The sequence below is a fragment of the Orcinus orca genome, chromosome 1, assembly GCF_937001465.1.
Source record: "Orcinus orca chromosome 1, mOrcOrc1.1, whole genome shotgun sequence".
Lineage (NCBI taxonomy): Eukaryota > Metazoa > Chordata > Mammalia > Artiodactyla > Delphinidae > Orcinus > Orcinus orca.
The window spans coordinates 14774859-14800355 of NC_064559.1; the positions used below are offsets into that span (position 1 = coordinate 14774859).

Sequence of the window (25497 nt, forward strand, 5' to 3'; positions counted from 1 at the left end):
AGCTCCACAGTCAACTTGATATACCTACCCTGCATCTCTGGAATACCTGAATAGACAACGAATCATCCCAAAATTGAGGCGGTGGACTTTGGGAGCAACTGTAGACCTGGGGTTTGCTTTCTGCATTTAATTTGTTTCTGGTTTTATGTTTATCTTAGTTTAGTATTTAGAGATTATTAACATTGGTAGATTTGTTTACTAATTTGGCTGCTCTCTTCCTTTTTACACACACACACACACACATATATACATACATATTTTTTTCCCCTTTTTCTGAGTGTGTATGTGTATGCTTCTTTGTGTGATTTGCTGTATAGCTCTGCTTTTACCATCTGTCCCAGGGTTCTACCTGTCCATCTTTTTTTGGTTTTTTTTAGTATAGTTTTCAGCACTTCTTATCATTCGTGGACTGTTTTTTTTTGGTTTGGTTGCTCTCTTCTTTCTTACTTTCTGTTTTTTTATTATTATTACTTTCCTATATATTTTTATTTTATTTTATTTTATTTTATTTTGCGGTACACGGGCCTCTCATTGCTGTGGCCTCTCCCGTTGCGGAGCACAGGCTCCAGACGCGCAGGCTCAGTGGCCATGGCTCACGCGCCCAGCCGTTCTGCGGCATGTGGGATCCTCCCAGACCGGGGTACGAACCCGCGTCCCCTGCATCAGCAGGCGGACTCTCAACCACTGCACCACCAGGGAAGCCCTATTTTTATTTTTAATAATGTATTTTTTTTTACTTTTTATTTTAATAACTTTTTCTTTTCTTTCTTTCTCTCTCCCTCCTTCCCCTCTTCCCCCTCCCTCCCTCTGTCTGTCTCTCCCTCTCTCTTTCTTTCTTTACTCCCTTTTCTTCTGAGCTGTGTGGCTGACAAGGTCTTGGTGCTCCGGCCAGGTGTCAGGCCTGAGCATCTGAGGTGGGAGAGCTGAGTTCAGGACATTGGTCCACCAGAGATCTCCAAGCCCCACGTAATATCAAGCAGTGAAAGCTCTCCCAGAGACCTCCATCTCAACGCTAAGACCCAGCTCCACTCAACGACCAGCAAGCTACAGTGCTGGACACCCTATGCCAAGCAACTAGCAAGACAAAAACACAACCCCACCCATTAGCAGAGAGGCTGACTAAAATTATAATAAGGTGACAGACACCCGAAAACACACCACCGGAAGCGGTCCTGCCGACCAGAAAGACAAGATCCAGCCTCATCCACCAGAACACAGGCACTAGTCCCCTCCACCAGGAAGCCTACACAACCCACTGACCCAACCTTACCCACTGGGGGCAGACACCAAAAATAACAGGAATTATGAACCTGCAGCCTGCAAAAAGGAGACCCCAAACACAGTAAGTTAAGTAAAATGAGAAGACAAATACACAGCGGATGAAGGAGCAAGATAAAAACCCACCAGACCAAACAAATGAAGGGGAAATAGGCAGCCTACCTGAAAAAGAATTCAGAGTAATGACAGTAAAGATGATCCAAAATCCCGGAAATAGAATGGAGAAAATACAAGAAACGTTTAACAAGGACCTAGACGAACTAAAGAGCAAACAAACATTGATGAAAAACAATAAATGAAATTATAAATTCTCTAGAACGAATCAATAGCAGAATAACTCAGGCAGAAGAAAGGATAAGTGACCTGGAAGATAAAATAGTGGAAATAACGACCACAGAGCAGAATAAAGAAAAAAGAATGAAAAGAGTTGATGACAGTCTCAGAGACCTCTGGGACAACATTAAACGCAACAGCATTCAAATTATAGGGGTCCCAGAAGAAGAGAAAAAGAAAGGGACTGAGAAAATATTTGAAGAGATTACAGTTGAAAACTTCCCTAACATGGGAAAGGAAATAGTCAATCAAGTCCAGGAAGTGCAGACAGTCCCATACAGGATAAATCCAAGGAGAAACATGCCAGGACACATATTACTCAAACTATCAAAAATTAAATACAAAGAAAAAATATTAAAAGCAGCAAGGGAAAAGCAACAAATAATATACAAGGGAATCCCAATAAGGTTAACAGCTGATATTTCAGCAGAAACTCTACAAGCCAGAAGGGAGTGGCGGGACATATTTAAAGTGATGAAAGGGGAAAACCTACAAGCAAGATTACTCTACCCAGCAAGGATCTCATTCAGATTCTATGGAGAAATTAAAAGCTTTACAGACAAGCAAAAGCTAAGAGAATTCAGCACCACCTAGCTTTACAACAAATGCTAAAGGAACTTCTCTAGGCAGGAAACACAAGAGAAGGAAAAGACCTACAATAACAAACCCAAAACAATTAAGAAAATGGTAATAGGAAAATACATATCGTTAACTACCTTAAAGGTAAGTGGATTAAATGCTCCAACCAAAGACATACTCTGGCTGAATGGATACAAAAACAAGAGCTATGTAATTGCTGTCTACAAGAGAGCCACTTCAAACCTAGGGACACATACAGACTGAAAGTGAGGGGATGGAAAAATATATTCTATGCAAATGGAAATCAAAAGAAAGCTGGAGTAGCAATTCTCAATTCAGACAAAACAAACTTTAAAATAAAGACTATTACAAGAGACAAAGAAGGACAATACGTAATGATCAAGGGATCAATCCAACAAGAAGATATAACAATTGTAAATATTTATTCACTTAACACAGGAGCACCTCAGTACATAAGGCAAATGCTAACAGCCACAAAAGGGGAAATTGACAGTAACACAACAATAGTAGGGAACTTTAACACCCCACTTTCACCAATGGACAGACTAACCGAAATGAAAATAAATAAACACAAGCTTTAAATGATACACTAAACAAGATGGACTTAATTGGTATTTAAAAGACATTGCATCCAAAAACAACAGAATACACTTTCTTCTCAAGTGCTCATGGAACATTCTCCAGGATAGATCATATTTTCGGTCACAAATCAAGTCTTGGTAAATTTAAGAAAACTGAAATCATATCAAGTATCTTTTCCAGCCACAACGCTATGAGACTAGATATCAATTACAGGAAAAAGTCTCTAAAAAACAACAAACACACGGAGGTTAAACAATACACTACTAAATAACCAGGAGAACACTGAAGAAATCAAAGAGAAAATCAAAAAATACCAAGAAACAAATGACAATGGAGACACGACGACTCAAAATCTATGGGATGGAGCAAAAGCAGTTCTAAGAGGGAAGTTTATAGCAATACAATCCTACCTCAAGAAACAAGAAAAATCTCAAATAAACCACCTAAACTTACACCTAAAGCAAGCAGAGAAAGAAGAACAAAAAAACCCCCAAAGTTAGCAGAAGGAAAGAAACCATAAAGTTCAGATCAGAAATAAATTATAAAAGAAATGAAGGAAACAATAGCAAATATAAATAAAACTAAAAGCTGATTCTTTGAGAATATAAACATAATTGATAAACTATTAGCCAGACTCACCAAGAAAAAAAGAGAGAAGGCTCAAATCAACAGAATTATAAATGAAGAAAGAGCAGTAACAACTGACACTGCAGAAATCCAAAGGATCATGAGAGATTACTACTAGCAACTATATGCCAATAAAATGGACAACCTGGAAGAAATGGACAAATTCCTACAAAAGGACAACCTTCCAAGACTAAACCAGGAAAAATAGAAAATATAAACAGATCAATCACAAGCACTGAAATTAAAACTGTGATGAAAAATCTTCCAACAAACAAAATCCCAGGACCAGGTGGCTTCACAGGTAAATTCTATCAAACATTTAGAGAAGAGCTAATACCTATCCTTCTCAAACTCTTCCAAATTATAGCAGAGGGAGGAACACTCCCAAACTCATTCTACGAGGCCACCATCACCCTGATACCAAAACCAAAGATGTCACAAAAAAAGAAAACTACAGGCCAATATCACTGATGAACGTAGATGCAAAATTCCTCAACAAAATACTAGCAAACAGAATCCAAAACACATTAAAAGGATCATACACCATGATCAAGTGGGGTTTCTCCCAGGAATGCAAGGATTCTTAAGTATACACAAATCAATCAATGTGATAAGCCATATTAACAAATTGAAGGGGAAAAACCATATGATCATCTCAATAGATGCAGAAAAAGCTTTCGACAAACTTCAACAACCATTTATTATAAAAAACCTCCGGAAAGTAGGCATAGAGGGAACTTACCTCAACATAATAAAGGCCATATATGACAAACCCACAGCCAACATCATCCTCAGTGGTGAAAAAACGAAACCACTTCCTCTAAGATCAGGAACAAGAAAAGGTTGCCCACTCTCACCACTAGTACTCAACATAGTTTTGGAAGTTTTAGCAGAAGCAGTTAGAGAAAAAAAAGAAATAAATGGAATTCAAATCGGAAAAGAAGTAAAGCTGTCACTGTTTCCAGATGACATGATACTATACATAGAGAATCCTGAAGATGCTACAAGAAAACTACTAGAGCTAATCAATGAATTTGGTAAAGTAGCAGGATACAAAATTAATGCACAGAAATCTCTTGCATTCCTATACACTAATAATAAAAAACCTGAAAGAGAAATTAAGGAACCACTCCCATTTACCACTGCAACAAAAAGAATCAAATACCTAGGAATAAACCTACCTAAGGAGACAAAAGCCCTGTATGCAGAAAACTATAAGACACTGATGAAAGAAATTAAAGATGATATAAACAGATGGGAGAGATATACCATGTCCTTGAATTGGAAGAATGAAGACTGTGAAAATGACTGTACTACTCAAAGCAATCTACACATTCAATGCAATCCCTATCAAACTACCAATGGCATTTTTCACAGAACTAGAACAAAAAATTTCATAATTTGTATGGAAACACAAGACTCCAAACAGCCATAGCAATGTTAAGAAAGGAAAACAGAGCTGGAGGAATCAGGCTCCCTGAATTCAGACTGTACTGCAAAGCTACAGTAATCAAGACAGTATGGTACTGGCACAAAAATAGAAATATAAGGGCTTCCCTGGTGGCGCAGTGGTTGAGAGTCCGCCTGCCGATGCAGGGGACATGGGTTCGTGCCCCGGTCTGGGAAGATCCCACATGCCACGGAGCGGCTGGGCCCATGAGCCATGGCCGCTGAGGCTGTGCATCCGGAAGGGGCCACAACAGTGAGAGGCCCATGTAAAAAAAAAAAAAAAAAAAAAAAAAAAAAATCCATTCAGCCACTCTGTTTTTCCCAAAAAAAAAAAAAAATAGAAATATAGATCAATGGAACAGGAGAGAAAGCCCAGAGATAAACCCACGCACATATGGTCACCCTACCTTTGATAAAGGAGGCAAGAGTATACAATAGAGAAAAGACAGCCTCTTCAATAAGTGGTGCTGGGAGAAGTAGACAGCTACAAGTAAAAGAATGAAATTAGAACACTCTCTGACACCATACAGAAAAAAAACTCAAAATGTATTAGAGACCTAAATGTAAGGCCAGACACTATAAAACTCTTAGAGGAAAACATAGGCATAACACTCTGTGACATAAATCACAGCAAGATCCTTTTTGACCCACCTCCTAGAGAAATGGAAATAAGAACAAAAATAAACAAATGGGACCTAATGAAACTTAAAAGCTTTTGCACAGCAAAAGAAACCATAGAAAAGATGAAAAGACAACCCTCAGAATGGGAGAAAATATTTGCAAAAGAAGCAACTGACAGAGGATTAATCTCTAAAATATGCAAGCAGCTCATGCAGCTCAATATCAGCATCAAAAAAACAAATAACCCAATCCAGAAATGGGCAGAAGACCTAACCAGACATTTCTCCAAAGAAGATATACAGATTGCCAACACACACATGAAATGATGCTCAACATCACTATTAGAGAAATGCAAATCAAAACTACCATGAGGTATCACCTCACAGCAGTCAGAATAGCCATCATCAAAAAATCCACAAACAATAAATGCTGGAGAGGGTGTGGAGAAAAGGGAACCCTCTTGCACTGTTGGTGGGGATGTAAATTGATACAGCCACTATGGAGAACAGTATGGAGGTTCCTTAGAAAACTAAAAATAGAACTGTCATATGACCCAGCAATCCCACTACTGGGCATATACCCTGAGCAAACCATAAATCAAAAAGAGTCATGTACCACAATGTTCATTGCAGCTCTATTTACAATAGCCAGGATATGGCCGCAACCTAAGTGTCCATCGACAGATGAATGGATAAAGAAGACGTGGCGCATATATACAATGGAATATTACTCAGCCATAAAAAGAAACAAAATTGAGTTATCTGTAGTGAGGTGGATGGACCTAGAGTCTGTCATACAGAGTCAAGTAAGTCAGAAAGAGAAAAATAAATACCAAATGCTAACACATATATATGGAATCTGAAGAAAAAAAAAATGGTTCTAAGAACCTAGGGGCAGGACAGGAATAAAAATGCAGATGTAGATGTAGAGAATGGACCTGAGGACATGGGGAGGGGGAAGGGTAAGCTGGGACAAAGTGAGAGTGGCATGGACTTATATATACTACCAAATGTAAAACAGATAGCTAGTGGGAAGCAGCCGCATAGCACAGGGAGATCAGCTCGGTGCTTTGTGACCACCTAGAGGGGTGTGATAGGGTGGGTAGGAGGGAGATGCAAGAGGGAAGGAGATATGGGGAGATATATATATATATATATATATATATATATATATAGCTGTTTCACTTTGTTATAAAGCAGAAACTATCACACCATCATAAAGCAATTATACTCCAATAAAGATGTTAAAAAAAATTTTTAAATATATACAAAAAAATAATAGTTGACAATTTCTGAAATTTACTGAAAAACACTAACCTACTCAACCAGAAAGCCGAATGAAGTCCAAGAAGAATAAACACAGACGAATCCAAGCAAAGATACATTAAAAATGCTGGAAGTGAGAAATGAGAAAACCTTGAAAGCAGCAAGAGAAAAAAATACTATCTACAAGAGAACCCCAATAACACTAACAGCTGAGTTGTCAGCAGAAACAACGTAGGGCAGAGAGCAGTGGGATCACGTATTGAAAGTGCTCGAAGAAAACATTCTCAACCAAGAATCCTACATCCAGCAGAGCTAAATTGAAAAAATGGAAGCAAGATAAAGCCACTCTTTTATTTTAAAAAAAAAAAAAAGAAAGAAAAAAAGAGAAAGAGAGAGAGAGAGAGGGAATGAATTTGTTGCTGCAGACCCATCTCATAGGAAAGGACATGAGAGGATGTTTTTCAGGCTAAAAGCAAGTGCCCACAGATGGTAATTCAAATCCACAGGAAAAAAACATTCCATAAGATGTTACAGAAAAACCCTGAACGAAGTTTTTGGCCAACTGAATACTCTCTTCTCCTAACTGGTGTAAAAGGCAAATGTTCAAAAATATGTATGTAATGTGTTGTCCAGTGTAAAACATACAGAAATATAATATATTTGCTGATAACAGCACAAAGGAGGTATATATGAGAAAGGCTGCGTTGGGCTAAGAAAATGACTACAGATGGGAATGTAATTTGGTGCTGCCACTATGGAAAATAGCATGGAGTTTCCTCAAAAAATTAAAATAGAACTATGATATGATCCATCAATTCCATTTCTGGGTATTTATCTGAAGGAAATGAAAACACTTGGAAATATATGTGCACCCCCATGTTCACTGCCCCATTATTTACAACAGTCAAGGCAGGGAAACAACCTAAGTACCCACTGATGGATGAATGAATATGGAAAATGTGGTCTATATATACAATGGAATATTATTCAGCCATAAAAAAGAAGAAAATCCTGCTATTTGCAACAACATAGATGGAACTTGAGAGTGTTATGCTAAATAAAGTAAGTCAGACAAAGAAAAGCAGATACCCTATGATCTAACTTATATGTGGAATATAAAAAAAATCAAACTCCTAGAAAGATTCTAAGTTTGATGAAATCAAATTTATCTGTTTTTCCTCTTATATATCATGGATTTTTTAAAAAATCAAACAGAGAACAGATTGGTGGTTGCCATAGGTGGGGGCTGGGGGGGTTGGAGATATGGGTGACTGGTCAGAAGGTACAAACTCCAAATTATAATACTTACCAGCTCTGGGGATGTAAGGTACAGCATGCTGACTATAGTAACAACACTGTATTATATATTTTAAAGTTGCTAAGAGGGTAGATCTTAAAAGTTTTCACCATAAGAAAATAAAAATTTAGAACTATGTGACACAATGGATATTAACTAAACTTACTGTGGTAATCATTTCACTATATGTATATATATATAATATTATATTATATATAATATATATATAATAAATATATATAATAAATATATATATAAATAAAACTGGGGGTAATTTTTAAAAATTAGTTCTCACAAAAAATTTGCATACTGCTTGCTGTTTACTACCTACCCACACAATTGACCTGGTACCTGCTAATACTCCCAAAATTCAAAGTCAAAAAAATTATTCTAAATTTTAATGTAAAGGCAAAGAAACCAAAATAGCTAAAGCAATTTTGAAAAAAAAAATGGGAAAAATCAGACTACCAAATTTCAAAATTTACTCTACAGCCATAGTAGACAAAACTGTGGTATTTGTGGAGAGACATACAGAACAAAAAAACCAAACAGAATATCCAGAAATAGGCCCACACAAGTTTGCCCAACTGATTTTTGACATTGGTACAAAAACAATTCATTAGGGAAAAGATAATAATGGTGCTGGAGCAAGTAAACAACCATATGGGAAAAAATAAACCTCAATCTAAGCCTCACACCTTATATAAACCCAAGACAGATCATGGGATTTAAATGTAAAGTGTAAAACTTTTAGAAAAAAAAAAATCTTCAGGACCTCAGGTTAGGCAAAGAGTTCTTAGACATGACACTAAAGGCATGATTCATGAAAGGAAAAACTGATAAATTAGACTTCATCAAAATTTAAAACTTTCAATTTGCAACATACCCTGTTAAGAGGATGAAAACACAAGCTACAGGCTGGGAGAAATAGTTGCAAACCACGTATCCTGGCAAAGATTTAGTACCTAGAATATATTAAAAACTCTCAAAATAAAATAGTAAAAAATTAAACAATCTAATTAGAAAATGGCCAAAAGACATAAAGAGACATTTCACCAAAGAGGCTCAACAGATGGCAAATAAATAGATGGAGAAGTGTTTAACATCACTAGCCATTAAGGAAATGCAAATTTAAAACCAAAATGGGATACACAGCCATCAGAATGGCTAGAATAAAAAACAGTGACAACACCAAATGCTGCTGACATGCAGAGAAACAAGATCATTCGTACGTTACTGGTAGGAATGTAAAATGCTAAAAGCCACCACTTAAACCAGTTTGGTATTTTCTTAAAAAACTAAACATGCAACTACCATATGACCCAGCAAGTGCAGTCCTGGGCATTTATCCCACAGAAATGAAAACTTACATTCAGACAAAAACCTATACGTGAATGTTTATAGTAGCTTTATTCCTAATAATATAAAAAACTGGCAACAAGCCAGGTGTTAACAGGTGAATGGTGAAACAACCTGTGGTACATCACACCAAGGGATACCACTCAGCAATAAAACAGACTATTATTGATATGCTCAGTAACCTGGATGAGTCTCAGGGAAATTATGCTGAGTGAAAAAAGTCAATCCCCAAAACTGTATGATTACATTTACACAGCATTCTTGAAATGACAAAAATATAGAAGTAGAGAACAGATTAGTAGTTAGAACAGCTAAAGGAGGTGGTGGGAAAAGAGGGAAATGAATATAGCTATAAAAGGGCATCATGAGGGATTCTTGATGGAAATGTTTGGTATCTTGATTGTATCGATGTCAGCATCCTGGTTGTGATATGGTAGTTTTGCAGGATGTTACCATTGGGGGAAACTGGGTAAAATGTACAACGAGTCCTCTCTATTTTTTCTTACAAATGCACTTGAATCTACAATTACTTCAAATATAAACTTTAATTAAGACAAAATTTGAATGATATTGCTTTCGAATAGCATGTACTTAAAAAACAATAAAAAAAAAAAACCAAGCACTTCAGTTTTGTCCATGAAAAGAAATAAATGCCCTTTTTACCATCTGATGTAATATGTCTAATAATTTGCAAGTGAGCTATCAAGCAGCATAATTTGGCCTCTGTGGAAGCAAACAAACTTAATACTGAGGAATGTGCAATATGTGTAACACATCTCAAATGTTTCAGAAGTTTTCAATACAATTAACTGTTCTAATATATTGTACAATACATATTATAATTCTGCTTTAATAGCAGTACTGACTTGTTTAGTGACCAGATTTCTGGTTTTGAAAATACAGACAGATGTCAAAGGTCGTGCCCTCTCCAAATTTTCCATTAAAGTATACATAAAAATAAAGGACTGAAAAAAATAGTGAATAAATTTTGGTACATTCTCTCAGTGGAATGCTACTAACCAATTAAAGACAACTAAAAAGGAATCAATTATTGACATCTATAACAGCACCTACGAGTATCAAAAAATACTACATGAGTTAAAGAAGCCAGACACAAAAGAATATATGTTATGATTCAACCCACCTGAAATTTTACAATGGGAAAAAAAATTAAAGCAATAGAAACCAAAACAGTGATGAGGGCAGGGACTCCTCATTCTATGAGGCCAACATTACCCTGATACCAAAACCACACAAGGACACTACTAAAAAAAGAAAATTACAGGCCAATATTACTTATGTCACAGAAGCAAAAATCCTCAACAAAATGTTAGCAAAGTGAATTCAATAATTCATTAAAAGGATCATACACCATGATCAAGTAGGATTTATTCCAGGGATGAAAGGATGATTCAGTTTCTGCAAATCAATCAATGTGATACATCACATTAACAGAACAAAGAATAAAAATCATATGATCATTTCACAAGGTGCAGAAAAAGTGTTTGCCAAAATCCATTTATGATAAAACTCTCAACAAACTGGGTATAGAGAGAACATAACCTGAAATAATAAAGGCCATATTTGACAAACCCACAGCTAACATCATACTCAGTGGTGAAAAGCTAAAAGCTTTTCTTCTGAGATCAGGAACAAGACAAGGGTGTCCACTCTTACCACTTTTATTTCAACATAGTATTAGAAGTCCTAGCCACAGCAATCAGACAAGAAAAAGAAATAAAAGGAATCTAAATCGGAAAAGAAGAAGTAAAACTGTCACTGTTTGCAGATGACATAATACTATATATAGAAAATCCTAAAGATGTCACAAAAAACTATTAGAATTCATCAAGTTCAGTACAGTTGCAGGATACAAAAATAATACACAGAAATCTTTTGCATTTCTTTACACAAACAACAAACTATCAGAAATAGAAATTAAGAAAACAATCTCATTTACAACTGCATTAAAAAGAATAAAATACCTAGGAATAAATCTAAGGTAAAAGATCTGTGCTCCAAAAGCTATGGCACTGATGAAAGAAACTGAAGATGACACAAACAAATGCAAACAAATGGAAAGATATATTCTGCTCATTGATTGGAAGAATATTGTTAAAATGACCATACTACCCAAGACAATCTACAGATTCAATGCAATCCCTATCAAGATACCAACAACATTTTTCACAGAACTAGAACAAATAATTCTAAAATTTATATAGAAACACAAAAGACCCTGAACAGCCAAAACAATCTTGATAAGGAAGAACAAAGCTGGAGGTATCATGCACTCTGATTTCAAACTACACTACAAAGCCACAGTCATCAAAACAGTATGATACTGGAACAAAAAACAGACACATTAATCAATGTAACAGAATAGAGAGCCCAGAAATAAACCCCACATTTATATGGCCAATGAATCTATGACAAAGGAGGCAAAAATGTACAATGGGAAAAAGACAGTCTCTTCAATAAATGATGTTGGGAAAACTGCATAGCTACATGGAAAAGAATGACACTAGACCACTTTCATATACCATATACAGAGATAAACTCAAAATGGATTAAAGACTTGAATTTAAGACTCCTAGACAAAAACAAAGGCAGTAAGCTCTCGGACATGGGTCTTAGCAATGTTTTTTTGGATCTTTCTCCTCAGGCAAGGGCAACAAAAGCAAAAATAAATAGGACTACATCAAACTAAAAAGCTTTTTGCACAGTGAAGGGAACAATCTAGAAAACGAAAAGGCCATCTAGGGAATGGGAGAAGATTTTCAAAGGAGATGTCCAATAAGGAGTTAATATACAAAATCTATAAAGAACTCACACAACTCAACAGCAAAAAAAGAAAGAAAAGAAAACACACACACACACACACACACACACACACACACACACACAAACTCAACTAGAGACTTCCGGGAAGATGGCGGAAGAGTAAGACGCGGAGATCACGTTCCTCCCCACAGATACACCAGAAATACATCTACGCGTGGAACAACTCCTACAGAGCATTTACTGAACGCTGGCAGAAGACCTCAGACCTCCCAAAAGGCAAGAAACCCCCCCACGTACCTGGGTAGGGCAAAAGAAAAAACTAAACAGAGACAAAAGGACAGGGACGGGTCCTGCACCAGCGGGAGAGAGCTGTGAAGGAGGAAAAGTGTCCACACACTAGGAAGCCCCTTCGCGGGTGGAGACTTCGGGAGGCGGAGTGGGGGAGCTTGGGAGCCGCGGAGGAGAGCACAGCAACAGGGGTGCGGAGGGCAAAGCGGCCAGATTCCAGCGCAGAGGATCGGGCCGACCGGAACTCGCCAGCCGAGAGGCTTGTCTGCTCGCCCGCCGGGGCGGGCGGGACTGGGAGCTGAGGCTCTGGCTTTTGTCGGAGCGCCAGGAGAGGACTGAGGTTGGCGGCGTGAACACAGCCTGCAGGGCGTTGGTGCGCCGCGGCTGGCCGGGAGAGAGTCCGGGGGGAGGTCTGGAGCTGCCGAGGAGGCAGGAGACTTTTGCGTCCCTCTTTGTTTCCTGGTGCACGAGGAGAGGGGATTGGGAACGCTGCTTGGGAGAGCTCCAGGGACGGGCACGAGCCGCGGCTGAGGGTGCGGAGCCCAGAGACGGACATGAGACGCTGGGGCCGCTGCTGCCGCCGCCGGGAGGCCTGTGTGCGAACACGGGTCACTAGCCACACGCCCTTCCGGGGAGCCTGTGCAGCCCGCCACTGCCGGGGTCCCGGGATCCAGGGACGACTCCCCCGGGAGAACGCACAGGCGCGCCTCAGGCTGCAACGTCTCGCCGGCCTCTGCCGCCGCAGGCCCACCCCACACTCCGTGCCCCTCCCTACCCCCGGGCCTGAGTGAGCCAGAGCCTCCGAATCAGCGGCTCCTTTAACCCCGTCCTGTCTGAGCAAAGAACAGACGCCCTCCGGCGACCTACACGCACAGGCGGGGCTAAATCCAAAGCTGAGCCCCTGGGAACTGTGAGAACAAAGAAGAGAAAGGGAAATCTCTCCCAGCAGCCTCAGAAGCAGCGGACTAAAGCTCCACAATCAACTTGATATACCCTGCATCTGTGGAATACCTGAATAGACAACGAATCATCCCAAATTAAGGAGCCCTGTGGATGAAAGGCGCTTGGTGCTGCAGCCAGGAGTCAGTGCTGTGCCTCTGAGGTGGGAGAGCCAACTTCAGGACACTGATCCACAAGAGACCTCCCAGCTGCACATAATATCAAACAGCAAAAATCTCCCAGAGATCTCCATCTCAACGCCAGCACCCAGCTTCATTCAACGACCAGCAAGCTACAGTGCTGGACATCCTATGCCAAACAACTAGCAAGACAGGAACACAACCCCACCCATTAGCAGAGAGGCTGCCCAAAATCATAATAAGTCTACAGACACCCCAAAACACACCACCAGACGTGGACCTGCCCACCAGAAAGACAAGATCTAGCCTCATCCACCAGAACACAGGCACTAGTACCCTCCACCAGGAAGCCTACACAACCCACTGAACCAACCTTAGCCACTGGGGACAGACACAAAAAACAACAGGAACTACGAACCTTCAGCCTGCAAAAAAGGAGACCCCAAACACAGTAAGATAAGCAAAATGAAAAGACAGAAAAACACACCGCAGATGAAGGAGCAAGATAAAAACCCACCAGACCTAACAAATGAAGAGGAAATAGGCAGTCTACCTGAAAAAGAATTCAGAATAATGATAGTAAAGTTGATCCGAAATCTTGGAGATAGAATGGACAATAGAATGGACAAAATGCAAGAATCAGTTAACAAGGACCTAGAAGAACTAAAGATGAAACAAGCAACGATGAACAACACAATAAATGAAATTAAAAGTACTCTAGATGGGATCAATAGCAGAATAACTGAGGCAGAGGAACGGATAAGTGACCTGGAAGATAAAATAGTGGAAATAACTACTGCAGAGCAGAATAAAGAAAAAAGAATGAAAAGAACTGAGGACAGTCTCAGAGACCTCTGGGACAACATTAAACGTACCAACATTCGAATTATAGGGGTTCCAGAAGAAGAAGAGAAAAAGAAAGGGACTGAGAAAATATTTGAAGAGATTATAGTTGAAAACTTCCCTAATATGGGAAAGGAAATAGTTAATCAAGTCCAGGAAGCACAGAGAGTCCCATACAGGATAAATCCAAGGAGAAATACGCCAAGACACATATTAATCAAACTGTCAAAAATTAAATACAAAGAAAACATATTAAAAGCAGCAAGGGAAAAACAACAAATAACACACAAAGGAATCCCCATAAGGTTAACAGCTGATCTTTCAGCAGAAACTCTGCAAGCCAGAAGGGAGTGGCAGGACATATTGAAAGTGTTGAAGGAGAAAAACCTGCAACCAAGATTACTCTACCCAGCAAGGATCTCATTCAGATTTGATGGAGAAATTAAAACCTTTACAGACAAGCAAAAGCTGAGAGAGTTCAGCACCACCAAACCAGCTCTACAACAACTGCTAAAGGAACTTCTCTAGGCAAGAAACACAAAAGAAGGAAAAGACCTACAATAACAAACCCAAAACAATTAAGAAAATGGGAATGGGAACACACATATCGATAATTACCTTAAATGTAAATGGACTAAATGCTCCCACCAAAAGACACAGATTGGCTGAATGGATACAAAAACAAGACCCATATATTTGCTGTCTACAAGAGACCCACTTCAGACCTAGAGACACATACAGACTGAAAGTAAGGGGATGGAAAAAGGTATTTCATGCAAATGGAAACCAAAAGAAAGCTGGAGTAGCAATTCTCATATCAGACAAAATAGACTTTAAAACAAAGACTATTAGAAGAGACAAAGAAGGACACTACATAATGATCAAGGGATCGATCCAAGAGGAAGATATAACAATTGTAAATATTTATGCACCCAACATAGGTGCACCTCAATACATAAGGCAAATACTGACAACCATAAAAGGGGAAATTGACAGTAACACATTCATAGTAGGGGACTTTAACACCCCACTTTCACCAATGGACAGATCATCCAAAATGAAAATAAATAAGGAAACACAAGCTTTAAATGATACATTAAATGAGATGGAGTTAATTGATATTTATAGGACATTCCATCCAAAAGCAACAGAATACACATTTTTCTCAAGTGCTCATGGAACATTCTCCAGGATAGATCATATCTTGGGTCACAAATCAAGCCTTGGTAAATTTAAGAAAATTGAAATTGTATCAAGTATCTTTTCCGACCACAACGCTATGAGACTAGATATCAATTACAGGAAAAGATCTGTAAAAAATACAAACACATGGAGGCTAAACAATACACTACTTAATAACGAAGTGATCACTGAAGAAATCAAAGGGGAAATCAAAAAATACCTAGAAACAAATGACAATGAAAACACGACGACTCAAAATCTATGGGATGCAGCAAAAGCAGTTCTAAGAGGGAAGTTTATAGCAATACAATCTTACCTTAAGAAACAGGAAACATCTCGAATAAACAACCTAACCTTGCACCTAAAGCAATTAGAGAAAGAAGAACAAAAAAACCCCAAAGTTAGCAGGAGGAAAGAAATCATAAAAATCAGATCAGAAATAAATGAAAAAGAAATGAAGGAAACGATAGCAAAGATCAATAAAACTAAAAGCTGGTTCTTTGAAAGGATAAACAAAATTGATAAACCATTAGCCAGACTCATCAAGAAAAAAAGGGAGAAGACTCAAATCAATAGAATTAGAAATGAAAAAGGAGAAGTAACAACTGACACTGCAGAAATACAAAAGATCATGAGAGATTACTACAAGCAACTCTATGCCAATAAAATGGACAACCTGGAAGAAATGGACAAATTCTTAGAAAGGCACAACCTGCCAAGACTGAATCAGGAAGAAATAGAAAATATGAACAGACCAATCACAAGCACTGAAATTGAAACTGTGATTAAAAATCTTCCAACAAGCAAAAGCCCAGGACCAGATGGCTTCATAGGCGAATTCTATCAAACATTTAGAGAGGAGCTATCACCTATCCTTCTCAGACTCTTCCAAAATATAGCAGAGGGAGGAACACTCCCAAACTCATTCTACGAGGCCACCATCACCCTGATACCAAAACCAGACAAGGATGTCACAAAGAAAGAAAACTACAGGCCAATATCACTGATGAACATAGATGCAAAGATCCTCAACAAAATACTAGCAAACAGAATCCAACAGCACATTAAACGGATCATACACCATGATCAAGTGGGGTTTATTCCAGGAATGCAAGGATTCTTCAATATACGCAAATCAATCAACGTGATACACCATATTAACAAATTGAAGGAGAAAAACCATATGATCATCTCAATAGATGCAGAGAAAGCTTTTGACAAAATTCAACACCCATTTATGATAAAAACCCTGCAGAAAGTAGGCATAGAGGGAACTTTCCTCAACATAATAAAGGCCATATATGACAAACCCACAGCCAACATCGTCCTCAATGGTGAAAAACTGAAAGCATTTCCACTAAGATCAGGAACAAGACAAGGTTGCCCACTCTCACCACTCTTATTCAACATAGTTTTGGAAGTTTTAGCCACAGCAATCAGAGAAGAAACGGAAATAAAAGGAATCCAAATCGGAAAAGAAGAAGTAAAGCTGTCACTGTTTGCAGATGACATGATACTATACATACAGAATCCTAAAGATGCTACCAGAAAACTACTAGAGCTAATCAATGAATTTGGTAAAGTAGCAGGATACAAAATTAATGCACAGAAATCTCTGGCATTCCTATACACTAATAATGAAAAATCTGAAAGTGAAATCAAGAAAACACTCCCATTTACCATTGCAACAAAAAGAATAAAATATCTAGGAATAAACCTACCTAAGGAGACAAAAGACCTGTATGCAGAAAATTATAAGACACTGATGAAAGAAATTAAAAATGATACAAATAGATGGAGAGATATACCATGTTCTTGGATTGGAAGAATCAACATTGTGAAAATGACTCTACTACCCAAAGCAATCTACAGATTCAATGCAATCCCTATGAAACTACCACTGGCATTTTTCACAGAACTAGAACAAAAAATCTCACAATTTGTATGGAAACACAAAAGACCCCGAATAGCCAAAGCAATCTTGAGAACGAAAAATGGAGCTGGAGGAATCAGGCTTCCTGACTTCAGACTATACTACAAAGCTACAGTAATCAAGACAGTATGGTACTGGCACAAAAACAGAAATATAGATCAATGGAACAGGATAGAAAGCCCAGAGATAAACCCACGCACATATGGTCACCTTATCTTTGACAAAGGAGGCAGAAATGTACAGTGGAGAAAGGACAGCCTATTCAATAAGTGGTGCTGGGAAAACTGGACAGCTACATGTAAAAGTATGAGATTAGATCACTCCCTAACACCATACACAAAAATAAGCTCAAAATGGATTAAAGACCTAAATGTAAGGCCAGAAACTATAAAACTCTTAGAGGAAAACATAGGCAGAACACTCTATGACATAAATCACAGCAAGATCCTTTTTGACCCACCTCCTAGAGAAATGGAAATAAAAACAAAAGTAAACAAATGGGACCTAATGAAACTTAAAAGCTTTTGCGCAGCAAAGGAAACCATAAAGAAGACCAAAAGACAACCCTCAGAATGGGAGAAAATATTTGCAAATGAAGCAACGGACAAAGGATTAATCTCCAAAATTTATAAGCAGCTCATGCAGCTTAATAACAAAAGAACAAACAACCCAATCCAAAAATGGGCAGAAGACCTAAATAGACATTTCTCCAAAGAAGATATACAGAGTGCCAACAAACACATGAAAGAATGCTCAACATCACTAATCATTAGAGAAATGCAAATCAAAACTACAATGAGATATCATCTCACACCAGTCAGAATGGCCATCATCAAAAAATCTAGAAACAATAAATGCTGGAGAGGGTGTGGAGAAAAGGGAACCCTCTTACACTGTTGGTGGGAATGTAAATTGATACAGCCACTGTGGAGAACAGTATGGAGGTTCCTTAAAAAGCTACAAATAGAACTACCATATGACCCAGCAATCCCACTACTGGGCATATACCCTGAGAAAACCATAATTCAAAAAGAGTCATGTACCAAAATGTTCATTGCAGCTCTATTTACAATAGCCCAGAGATGGAAACAACCTAAGTGTCCATCATCGGATGAATGGATAAAGAAGATGTGGCACATATATACAATGGAATATTACTCAGCCATAAAAAGAGACGAAATTGAGCTATTTGTAATGAGGTGGATAGACCTAGAGTCTGTCATACAGAGTGAAGTGGGTCGGAGGGAGAGAGACAAATACCGTATGCTGGCACATATATATGGAATTTAGGGAAAAAAAATGTCATGAAAAACCTAGGGGTGAAACAGGAATAAAGACGCAGACTTACTAGAGAGTGGACTTGAGGCTATGGGGAGGGGGAGGGGTAAACGGTGACGGGGCGGTGGAGGGGCATGGACATGTATGCACTGCCGGACGTGGGGTAGATGGCTAGTGGGAGGCAGCCGCATAGCGCAGGGGGATCGGCTCGGTGCTTTGTGGCCGCCTGGGGGGGTGGGATGGGGAGGGTGGGAGGGAGGGTGACGCAAGCAGGAAGAGATATGGGAACATATGTATATATGTAGCTGATTCATTTTGTTGTGGAGCTGAGGCTAGCATACCATTGTGGAGCAATTATGCTCCAATAAAGATGTTTTAAAAAAAAAAAAAAAAAAGAACATCTGATTGCCAAGATTTTTGAGATTAGATTTAAGATACACCAAAAATTAAGATACATATGTGCCACTGTTTTGGCATAAACATCCAAGTATTCCTTTAAACGGTTTAATTTATGTATTCTTTATATAAAAATCTCACCTACTTCTCAAGAATGGTTACAACTAAAGATGAGCTTACGGATGTATGCATGCATGTGTGTGCACGTGCACACACACACACAACACAATAAAAAATAATTAACTTTAGTGCAAAAAAAAAAAAAAAAAAAAAAAAAAACTCAACTAAAGAATAGGCAGAGGACCTGAACAGACGTTTTTCCAAAGAAGATATACAGATGGCCAACAGGCACATGAAAAGATACTCAATATCACTAATCATCAGGGAAATGCAAGTCAAAAGCACACTCAGATATCACCTCATACCTGTAAGAATGTCTATTACCAAAGAGACAACAAATAATAAGGACACAGAGAAAAGGGAACCCTTGTCTACTATTGGTAGGAATGTAAATTGATACAACGATTATGGAAGACAGTATGAAAATTCCTCAAAAATTAAAATCAGAACTATCAATACCATACTATTTAGCAATTCCACTTCCGGGTATTTATCTGAAGAAGACAAAGACACTAATTTGAAAAGATACACACATTTCCATGTTCACAGCAGCATTATTTACAATAGCAACCTAAGATATGGAAGCAACCTAAGTGTCTATCAATAGATGCATAGATAAAGGGTATGTGGCATATATATAAAATGGAATATTACTCAGCCATAAAAAAACAATAAAATCTTGCCACTTGGGACAACATGAATGGACCTAGAAATAAGTGAAATAAGTCAGACAGAGAAGACAAATATCGTATGATTTCACTTATATGTGGAATCAAACAAAACACAACAAACAAATACAAAAAAAAAAACAGACTCATACAGAGAACAAACTGGTGGTTGCCAGAGGGAAAGGGGGTAGGGTGATGTTCAAAAAGGTGAAAGGAAAGGTGAAAGGGATTCAGAAGTCCAATTTACACTTATAAAATAAATAAGTCACAGGGATGTTATGTACAGTATAGGGAATATAGTAATATTGTAATAAATTGTATCATGACAGCAACCAGACCTACTATGGTGATCATTTTGTACTGTATAAAAATATTGAATCACTATGTTGTACACCTAAAACTAATTAATATTGTAAATCAATTATACTTCAATAAATGTATGTATATATATACACATATATACATATCTTCTATATCTTGCACTGGGAGATTAACAGATGTACACAGCTGTCATAACTCATCAAACTGAATAATTTAAGATTGGTGCATGTTACCACAGGTTATTCTGGAAAAAAATTTTTGAGAACAATGAAATTATACATTCGTCTAGTACTATGCAAAGGTGCCAGTCTATTTCAAGAGAAAGAGCTTTACATCATAATGTAAGTCAACTCACTGCTTCCTTCATCAAGAAAGTCTTGCTACAAAAATAGTCACTAAACTGTGTGCTTAGTAACCAAGTTGATTTACATTCTGGTTGAAGCTCTCTATTTCAACACAGGCAGGGCTGTAACATACAATTGGATATCAACAGCCGCTCAGCTGGGCTAGCAGCCTGTGGGAGAAGGATGAAAGAAGAAATGGGGCTTAGAGCAAGCTTAAACTTGAAAATCCCTTCCATTCCTCTCAAATTCAAAGGAATTTTGTATTCCATTTCATATCATGTGTTACAGTCTGAATGTCTGTGTGTCCCCAAAACCCCTCCTTTCATATGTTAGAGCCATAACCCTCAATGTGTTGGGAAATGAAATTTTGGGGGTAATTAGGGTTAGATGATGTCATAAGAGTGGGGCTCTAATGATGGAAACAGTGCCCTTATAAGAAAAGCGTTCTTCCCCTCTCCCCTTCTTCCCTCCACCACCCCCTACCCCCATGTGAGGACACAGTGAGAAGGTAGCTTTCTGTAAGCAAGGAAGAGAGCCAAGATCAGCTGGCACCTTAATCTTGGACTTCCCAGCCTCCAGAACTGTAAGAAATAAATGTATGTTTGTTAAGTCACTCAGTCTAAGGTATTTTGTTATAGCAGCCCAAGCAGATTAACATGTATCTTAACATAAAATGGTTTTGAATAACTGGTTAAATATCTTTTTTCTCCCAAACTACAAATAAAATTGATATTATGGGAAGATATACCACACTTACCCTAGTTTTAAAAATACCACCCAAGACTGGGGTATCATAATACCTTAAATGGATCAATCACATACCTGCCTATTTTATTTTATTTTATCTTATTTTATTTTTTAATTTAATTTTTCTTTAATTTTATTTTATTCTATGCTATTCTATTTATTTATTTCTGGCCTTGTGATGCGGCTTGCAGGATCTTAGATCCCCTACCAGGGACTGAACTCAGGACCCCAGCAGTGAAAGCCCCGAGTCCTAACCACTGGACCACCAGGGAATTCCCATGCCTCTTATTTTAAATAGAAAAACAAGGTTTAATTTATAAAAGTGCTCAAACATATCCATTGTAAATATTGGATGATACCCATAATGCAAGAACAGAAGGAAAAAATTACACGTCATTTTGTCTACAAATGGGGGCATTTTGGGCTTCCCTGGTGGCACAGTGGTTGAGAATCCGCCTGCCGATGCAGGGGACACGGGTTCATGCCCCGGTCCGGGAAGATCCCACATGCCACGGATTGGCTGGGCCTGTGAGCCATGGCCGCTGAGCCTGGGCATCTGGAGCCTGTGCTCCACAACGGGAGAGGCCACAACAGTGAGAGGCCTGTGTACCGCAAAAAAAAAAAAAAAAAAAAGGGGGGGGCATTTCAAGGAGTCTTACAAGGCTCATCCAAGTACCTGAGTAAGTTGAATAAAAGGGAAAAAAAATTCTGACTGGATGCTAGAAATTAAGATTTAGATACTCTTCTAGACTCAAAAGGAACACTGATGTCAAGCAACAAAATCACTGCTTTGCAAAAGGCATGCATGTGTAATTACTGCTCTACTTGGCAAAAAAGTCTCTTGGGGTTCTGTAGGGGGTGGGAGGGAATGCCAAATGAATTTAAAAACTCAAGGAGAGTACTAATATAAAATGATTTAACCTAATGTAGGTGAGAAGTAAGAATCAGTAAAGAAAGGTCAGCTGATAAATAGCCTGTAATAAAAACAACTGTTTCCTGGAAAGCAGACCACTTAACTACTATTACCTCAGCATAACCATGAAGCAAGCTATAACCATTCTTACTCTTCATGGTAGAAAGCAGAGAAAGCCTACGTGACATTCAGGGAAGTCAAGTGAGTTCTCTTAGAGGAGAACCTAAATTTCTCACTCAATTCATTTACTATTTAAAATGCACCTAGCAGCCACCCCTCAAAAGCAAAACAAAATGCAACCCTGAACTGTATAGGGTGATGACCTATCACTTTACATATCCAGTATGGACCTCTCACCTCCAACTGCCTATTTAATATCTCCACCTGCACGTCTCATCTTGTCTCAAGGGAAACATGCCCAGGTCTGAACTCCTGGCTTCTTCCCCCGAACTGATCTTCCCAGTCTTCTCCATCTCAGGTAAGAGCTCTTCTGACTTTCTAAGTGCTCGAGATGCTTCTTGGAGGCATCCTTGACTCTTCTCATTTTCTCACCCCACACATCTAATCCATCAGCAAATCCTGTCAGCTCTACCTCCAAACTATACCCAGAACCTGACTATTTCTCACACCACTTTCATGGCTTCAACCCTGGTCAAAATGGCCATCATCTCTCTCCTGAATTATGCACTAGTCCCCTTCTTAGTCTCCCTATTTCCAAACTCCCTCTACCTCTACAGTCTATTGCTCACACAGCAGCCAAGAATGACCTAATCACCTCTCAAAGGCCCCACCTCCAAATACTACCACATTAGGGATTAGGTTTCAACGTATTATTTGCAGGGGGCGGGAGCGAGGACGACACACAGACAAATATTCAGTCTATAGCAGTTGCTATATTATCTAACATATTAAATATTTTACTTATTTATCTTATTATGCCTTCCTGTTTAGAGCACAAGCTCCATAAAGCCAGGACTTATCCTTATTTTGTTCACTGCTATTCCCAGAGTCTAAACAATACCTGGCACATAATAGGCGCTCAATAATGATTTACTGAATAAAATGATACTTACTAACATAAAATAAGTTCAAAGCAAATACGAGTGATGTTATTTTTCACACAGTACTGAAACTGTTTATTGCTACTTTCTATTAGGACATTTTAGTTTAAGTATGCCAATGCAAATTTACATAACTGTCATAAAACTAGAATATACTCTTTTGCAAAGTGTATTTAAATAAAGGTGTTCCCTCAAGTCTTGTAACCTAAATTATAATTACCTTATTTAAAGCATGTCCAACATGAGGTTCACCATTTGCATAAGGAGGTCCATCATGAAGACAAAACTCTGTCTTCACTTTTCTTTCTCTTTGCCATGAATAAAGTTCCAAAAATCCACATTTCTGTTTAAAAAGAACAATAATGTCTGAACATCATGTAAATACATACTCCTGAATCTTACCATAAATAACAACCAACACTTGCTTATTTCCTATCCCATTCTAATGTATTCAACTCTAAAACACAAATGGTGAGGTTTCTAAAATGCACATCTGAGTATTCATCTTTTAATACTTTTGAATAGCTTCTCCGTAGACTTCAGTTTAAAGTCTAAGTGCTTTATAAATGTATACAGGACCCTACAAAGGTTTAGTACCACTAAGTTCTTGGGCAGTCTCTCAGCACTCCCCACCCTCTACTCCACGGTGAAGGACCTGAAGATCCCCCATCTCTCTCTCTCTCTCTCTCTCTCTCTCTCTCTCTCACTCACACACACACACACACACACGTACTCACATCTTATTTCTGCTATCCTTTGGCCTCAACACTTGCTACTCTCTTAATTTGGAATAACACTGACTGTAATCCCACTCTCCTTCCCCCACTTGCTGTGTAACCTTGACCAAGTCATTTTGCCTTTGTAGGCCTATTCCCTCAACTGAAAAAAATGTTAATAATATCCAACTCACCAAGCTGGTGTGAAGATTATATGAGAAAATATCTGCAACTGTCACAGTTCCAGAAATACAGAAGGTACTGGATAAAACACTTTAAAAAATTAGATGGCCAAAACAGGTTTGTGAGTCTAGAACTCTGAGAGCTGTCATAAGAATATTTAATCTAAGCATATTTACTTAGACAATACATCCAAAATATCAGGGATTTTAAAGACTCTATAATTACACAAACTAACAAGTGAATCTCTGCCCTTAGAAAATTCAGTCTAATACAGGAGACAGAGGCACAGTTTAGGAAGCGGACTCTGAGGAAGTAACCACAGCTACCTGACCTTTCAAACAAGCCGTAATTCCAACTAGGGACCTACTGATACCACAAGAGTGAGCTTCAACTTCTCATAATCGAGTTTTTATTTATATGTGTACATGTTAATTTACTTTTTAAAAGCCACTGGAAAAGCGTTCAAATTCGACTGGTTCTGTCTAAACTAAAACTGTGACTTCTATTCCATCCGTGCTGAGCATCGCTGGTTCCCCCGTAGCATTCCGCTCTGGAACCGGCCACCTCTATGGTACTTGCCTAGAGGTTTGTGCACTTGTTTTCACCCAATACAACCTGTGGGAAGCGCATGATTTCCACTGACCTGGTCGCAATACCCCCGGCCCAAAAGGGCCTGGAGCCTGCGGCTGGGTCCCGCCCCACCCGGGGTGTGAGTGGCCCAGGCGTGGCTCCGGGAAGGGCCCGTGTCCCCCCTCCCGAGGTCCCCCTCCCGGCCCGCGCCGCGCACAGGCCGGCCCGTACCTTTTGGACCTCCAGCTCCGTGTCGGGCTGCTGGCGGCCCAGCAGCTTCATGGGGAAGCTGGTCTGCGGCAGCAACACCGTGTCCCGATAGCTGCCATTACTCGAATTCTGCAGCTGGTTACTGGCCCCGGTGACTGACCGCACCAAAAGCCTCCTCGTCGCCCCTCGCCAGCCAGGCCGACAAGGAAGGCGGGGCGGCACCCACAAATTCCGGGCCACGGCCAGGGCCGCTGCTCCCGGCCCGCGAGGGCGCAGCCCGCAACGCATGGCGAGCCAGGCCAACCCCAGGCTCCGGAGAGGCGCCGGGGCCTAACTTCCCGCCCGGCTCTGGGGAACACGGAGGCCAGAGCACCTGCGCGAGCCTTAGCAGGAGTGCGCAAGCGCGGGGCGGGGAAGGGGCCGGGAGACGCAGGGGGCGGGGCCACATCC

At 39.2% G+C, this 25497-nt stretch overlaps 1 protein-coding gene across 1 annotated transcript in view; it reads right to left on the reverse strand.

The window, feature by feature from the left end:
- Positions 1-25464, reverse strand: part of IARS2 (isoleucyl-tRNA synthetase 2, mitochondrial) — a 77964-nt gene extending 52500 nt beyond the window's left edge. The window contains exons 1-2 of the mRNA XM_004271022.4: positions 25069-25464; positions 23589-23711 (exon numbers count right to left, since the gene is read on the reverse strand). Of these exons, the coding sequence (XP_004271070.1) occupies positions 23589-23711; positions 25069-25335 (390 nt within the window). The 5' untranslated portion in view covers positions 25336-25464. The remainder of the gene's footprint in view (positions 1-23588; positions 23712-25068) is intronic.
- Positions 25465-25497: the final 33 nt, after the last annotated feature.